This window comes from Pipistrellus kuhlii, unplaced genomic scaffold, assembly GCF_014108245.1.
Source record: "Pipistrellus kuhlii isolate mPipKuh1 unplaced genomic scaffold, mPipKuh1.p scaffold_m20_p_1, whole genome shotgun sequence".
Taxonomy (NCBI): Eukaryota; Metazoa; Chordata; class Mammalia; order Chiroptera; family Vespertilionidae; genus Pipistrellus; species Pipistrellus kuhlii.
Window position 1 is genome coordinate 156840215 of NW_023425404.1, and position 6000 is coordinate 156846214.

At 36.3% G+C, this 6000-nt stretch overlaps 1 protein-coding gene across 4 annotated transcripts in view; it reads left to right on the forward strand.

Moving 5' to 3' along the window:
* Window positions 1-4961, forward strand: part of RASSF6 (Ras association domain family member 6) — a 52560-nt gene extending 47599 nt beyond the window's left edge. For 3 of the 4 annotated variants that reach the window (XM_036414063.2, XM_036414073.1, XM_045571778.1), the window contains exons 7-11: window positions 1088-1189; window positions 1509-1560; window positions 3677-3795; window positions 3893-3990; window positions 4093-4961. In XM_036414063.2, the coding sequence (XP_036269956.1) occupies window positions 1088-1189; window positions 1509-1560; window positions 3677-3795; window positions 3893-3990; window positions 4093-4168 (447 nt within the window). In that variant the 3' untranslated portion in view covers window positions 4169-4961. The remainder of the gene's footprint in view (window positions 1-1087; window positions 1190-1508; window positions 1561-3676; window positions 3796-3892; window positions 3991-4092) is intronic. The other variant, XM_036414090.2, reaches the window with a different exon arrangement.
* Window positions 4962-6000: the final 1039 nt, after the last annotated feature.

The following is a 6000-nucleotide window of genomic DNA, read 5'->3' on the forward strand; positions in this document are numbered from 1 at the left end:
TCTAGGCCTGGCTTGCAATCAGGGCATCTTCCCTAGCTGTTGGCAGCCGGCCCCACCCCCTGCCGCCACCCACCCGCTGGTTGCCTGTTTGCCATCGGCGATTGGAGCCTGCTGGCTCTGGGGAAGGACCAAGAGGTTGGTCATTCCCACCTGCTCACTGGCTCTGCCCCTGACACTGGTCATCCTCTGTGTGTGGGAGGTAACCAGAGGGACCGAGACCTTGGCCTGGCACCACCCACATCTGCCGCCACCTACCTTGGTTCCCCCTGTGGATCAGAGCCTGCTGGCCAGGGAAGGGACCAACAGGCCTGCACCTGTGGGCTGAGAGCAGCTCCTGAATTCAGCATCTGCCCCCTGGTGGTCAGTGTGTGCCATAGTGACTGGCTATTCCGCCTTTCAGTCGACTTACATATTACCCTTTTATTATATAGGATTATAACATTTTTTATGGTGCATTACTAACCCCCAAGAGGAATGCCTTAGACTTATCTGACCATATAAACCTTTTATCAAGTATCATCTAGAAGGCGGATTCTTGAATAGAGCAATTTATTGGAAATATTTCTAGATTTTCAATCGGTAGCACTTTTACTCCAAACCTTAGTTGAGATATAGGCTGAACCATATGAAATTGCCAACATTGGATCATTTCTCACCAAGCAAAAAGAAATGATTTTATAAGGTTCAAACTGAAAACAATTTAAAACAATTATTTCTAATGAGAAGGAAGGTGTGACATGTGTTTAAAAAAGTCTATTCATGTAAATTTTTATTTGTTTTTAGTTGTAATAGTTAACTTATTTTGAAATCTTAAATTATACTCAAGAATTGTGTAATTATCTAGTGAAAATATTTTGAACATGCTCGAATAATGTTTTACCTAAGTTACTCTAGAAACAACACAAGGGTGCTTAAAAGGAGACATAATATTAAAACAACAAATAAAGCAAAAAAAGGAAACCAAGCTTTATATAATGGTGACCTTGGATTTTAATTTTCTTGCCCAAAGGACAGTTTCAAAATATTGACTGTTATTACTTTGATGTAATTTTAAAGATTTATATAACAATAAATTTTTTTTTTCTAGACATCAATTTTCACCCCAGCCTTTGAATCAGAAACTAAGGTCAGAATAAACAGTAACATGAACACTGAAGAAGTAATAAAGCAACTTCTTAAAAAATTTAAGGTAATTTTTATCACTTAACTGTGGTATAAATATCTTGTATATAATTTAACTTTAGACACCTAATGTGTTTGTCTGAAAAAGACCTATGAACATGTAAATCTAAAATCAATGTTCAGTTCTGAAGGATTCTTTTCTATGAGTGACACCTTTTATTAATTTTGCCCTGAGAAATTACATTTTTCCCAGGGAACAGAGAAGGTTTGATGCTTAAAAGTGAAAAATGAAAAGGAGGAAATGGGTACATAATTTGGGTCTGGTTGGCTTAGTAAACATCACATGGCAACAGATAATTCACGTCTATTTTTTTCCCCACTAACAGATTGAAAACAGTGCCCAGGATTTTGCACTTTACATTATTTTTGCAACAGGAGGTAAGAAAGCTTGATCACCCTTTTTACATGTTCCCCCTGTGATACAGTGTTCTGCCCATGGGGAAGGCAGGAGAGCAACTTACTCCATTTGTGAAAGGATGAGAGAGAAGAAAGAAAGGAGGGGAGGGTGTTTTATAGGAACCAAAGATAAGGTATCCTGGAGGAGTTTATAATACAAAAGAGTTTGCTTGTTGGCCAAACATCCAATTATCTGAATGGTGATCAGAGACCTTGAGAATCCATGAAGTTTCCCAGGAACTGTTAAGCATTTAAGTCATCATTTCTCTCTGTACTCCTTTCTTTTTGGCTTTTCCTTCTTACTGAAGTCATCATTACAGATGATTTTTCTCTGATCTTGCTTTTATCTCTTTCTTAGCAGAATGCCTGACACATTGTAAGAGTGTTACTCTTCCTCAATAGATAAACACATTTGGAACGTGGTGGTAGACCTTAAAATGTTAGAACCAGGGCATTGGGAAGGTGCTATGCATCAGATGCTAGGAGCAGTGAATGAGAAATTAGAAAAAACCTAAGGTGATACTCAATTTTTTGAAAACCTCAAAATTGAAAATATTGGAATGTTATATCCCCGGTTATAATTTAGGTGTCAGAAAGTGTAAGCCAGAAATAAATAAAATAACACATTTTGGTGTCAGAATAACTATAAGAAAATTAAAGCTGGCTCTCAAACATATTTAAAAAATAAAGCAATATTAAAAGCTTAAATGTTAGAAATATATATAATTTTTGAAAATTCTAAGAAAAAAAATATATATATATTCTAGTTTAGGAAAAACATTGAAAGGTTTAAAAAGGTAGAAAAAATGTAAAATATAAACAGTAAATTATGAAGAATATCAGAAAAAAGATTAGTACCTAAAATATCAAAGAGTTCTTATAACCAATTCAATAAAAACAGAAGGAAGTTTGACAAAGCAATTCAAAGAATAAAAAATTAAAATGACCAGTAAAGAGTTTTAGGAAAAGTCTTAAACTCAAGGAAATACAAGTATTTAAGGAAATTCAGTAGACAAGGAAAAGCAAGTTCAATCCACAATGCAATATTATCTCATAGTTATCAGATTGGCAAAATCATTTTAAATGATTCTATCTCTGGCTAGAGTAGATCAAAGTAAAGGAAACTTGCATGCAATTCTAGTAAATATATGACTTTCTGTGCTTTTTGAGAACTCATCACCACAGAATTTATTAAAATTTATAGTATACATATATATTACTTCTCCCAGCAATCTCACTGGTGAGAATTTATTTCACAAAAATAAAAACACTAATATCTACAGATTTATGTGCAACACTGTTTATAATAACAAAAAGCTAAAGACAAAATTACTTATCATAGGGGAATTCTATATAATAAAGACGTAGTATGCAAATTGACCCTCACACCCTCACAAATGGCTGCCCACAATCAGGCCAGCAGGGGGGTTAGTGAGGGATAAATGAGATCACAGATGTGAAAACTACTTTGATAGAAGCTAGAAGTGCTTTTGTGGTAGAAGTTAGAAATTAGAATAATACCAAATGGCTGTTATTTTCTTTCTTATCTCATTATCATGGTTGAATTACCACAGATGAAGGAAACAGTAAAAATATTCTAAATATATTTTTAAGGAAGAGCCAAGGATTGGATGTGGGATAAGATAGAAAGGAAGACTTGAAAATAATTTCAAAGTACTAGATCTGAATAACTAGAAAGATGGCTTTTTGTTCAACAAAATAGGGAAGAATCAATAAACATTTGTTGAATAAATGAATGAGTGAATGAATGAAAAATTATAAAGAATTTTTGCAGTGTGTTGCTTGATAAAAGTCATAAATGGATCTGCAGATTTTTCTGAACATCCTAACCAAAGGCAAGATTGAATTCTTGGAGTCAAACTTGGAGAATAACAAGAGAAAGGAGATCATTTTTAGTTTATTTCAATGTTTTAATTTCAATTCAACTCTTTTGAGTGAGTGTCTCCTATTGTACATGATTTTTTTTAGTTCTTCTTTCAAAGCAAGCTTAAGAAAGAAAATGAATATTCCAACTACCTTTCTTCTTTTTCCCTAGTATGAACTCTTGACTACAGTTGGTTCTTGTTTTCTTTTGCAGAAAGGAGACGGCTGAAGAAGACAGACATCCCACTACTGCACAGGCTCCTGCAGGGACCCTCCAAAAAGAATGCTCGCATCTTCCTCATGGATAAAGATACAGAAGAAATTAGCAGTGATGTATGAATACCATCACCCTGAGTCTGTCTTTGCCTGCTCCTGACTGAGCACCTCTCACATAAATATTCTGCTTACCTTTTGTGCGTTTTATTTTCAGGTGGCTCAGTACATTAATTTCCATTTTTCTCTCCTGGAATCCATCCTTCAGAGATTAAATGAAGAAGAGAAAAGAGAGATTCAAAGAATAAAAACAAAGTAAGTCAAGAGCATGCGTGCTAAAGTGCTTGTTCCTTTAATAAGTTCAGTGTGCTAAAAGTGTCCAAATTTTAATACTCTTTTTCTCCTTTTCATTTTCAGATTCAGTACCGAAAAGGCCATTATACTGAAATGTCTTCAAAGAAAACAGGTAGTAAAAACAGAGACGACAGTTTAGTGGCCACTATTGCTAAAACACTTCAACAAAATCAGAGAGATGTTGCTACTTCAAGAGTCTATCCACCCTATACTTGCATTCATGCAAATATATGTGAACTCGACTCTATAGAAAATTGAATGTTGAAAAAGCTTGTCTCTCTCAGAGGTGATGAGGTTCACAGTGGGACTGAAATGAGCTTGAATTTAATTTCAGTAACTGAAATGAGCTTGGATACTGTGTATTCCAAATAGTGTTCATAGAGAAACAATGAACTGGAATTTAAATGGCGCCTTCAACTTCACGTAGTTTAAATGTCGTTTAGCTTGAACTGGAAAGAGAACTGGAATATCAACAACTAACTCTCAGAAATGATTCAGAAGTCAAAGCTGCCAGCTTGTGAAATAAAACTGAAGCATATACCCCCCCCCCCCCCCACCACCACCACCAAGAAATCTGATGGTGACTGTCTTATACTCCTTGAAAACTCTAATATTGTCATAAAATCTAGGGCTGTCTTTATGTGGGTAGGTGAATTTTGGCAATCTGTAGCCTCAGAGCTATAAATCCTTTGGGAAGGAAAGGATTGTGGACTCTTAAGAGTAATTTTCTCAACCCGAGCTCCCCCCCCCCCTTTTTTTTTTCCTGTTTTAATGATGACTTTCTTAAGGATGTTTTTAGGTCAACAGAACTAGCTTTCTGTATTTTTCCAAACATATATACCACAGAGACTTCACATATTTAACCATATTGGCCAAGACTTGGCCCACAGTAACCATTGTTGCTGAATGAGTACAAAGGGCTATGCAAAGCTCTAAAACACATGTGTCAAACACAAGGCCCGCGGGCCAAATCCGTCCCGCCAGGCCTTGCAATGTGGCCCGCACCACGCTGTCATCACTGCACTCCGCTGCGTTTCCATCACAATGACAGTTTATGACTGTTCAGTAAACCATTCGGCCCGCGATTTAGGCTGGATTTTAGATTTTGGCCCCTTCTCTGATTGAGTTCAACACTCCTACTAAAAGCTGAATCTAGGAAAGGAATCTGGAGTTCTGCTCTTTTTCTCTTAGGCGTCTCATTCTATAAAACAGTGCACAAGGTATTTACAAGTTGCTAAACCAATTTGGAAGAAAAAACACAAAACACTGAGAATGGCAGTCTCATCTGTGTTTTTATTTATGAAATCTATATTAAAATGGAGTTCTATGCAGCTTTCTTCCATTCTGGAAACTACTTCCATTTGCATTTCTCAGATCCATTGTATTAAACTGTTTGGGTTTCATGCTCGATCCCCAATAGGGAGTGTGTAGGAGGCAGTCGATCAGTGATTCTCATCATTGATGTTTCTATCTCTCCCCCTCCCTTCCTTTCTGAAATCAATAAAAATATTTTTAAATAAATAAACTTAAAGCGTCATCAAGTATCTGTCATAAATATGATAAAAGATTTACCTTTAATATATTGAAAGTCTACACAATCCATAAGAAAAATACCCAAAGTGACAGATAAAAAAAAAGGGGGGGGGGGGGAGATTAGATGTAAAGTAAAATCACAGAAGAGGAAATGCAAATGGCTACTAAGTATGTGAAAAAGTTGTGTCTTAACATAATCAGTTATTCTGTGTCTAATCAGGAGACAGAAACCACGCAGTCATTTAAACACAGGTGTTAGGTATAAAGGATTATTAAGCTGTGATAGAAGAATAATTAAAAGATGGAAAGAGAATGCTAACGGGTTGCGTATGGCTGAGGAAGAGTGCTCCAAAAAGGAAAAGCTTGGGACAAGGGATTCAGAGTTCACTGGAGAAGGTGTGGTTGCAACCCACTGGATGGAGGAGAAGTTGGCTGGGT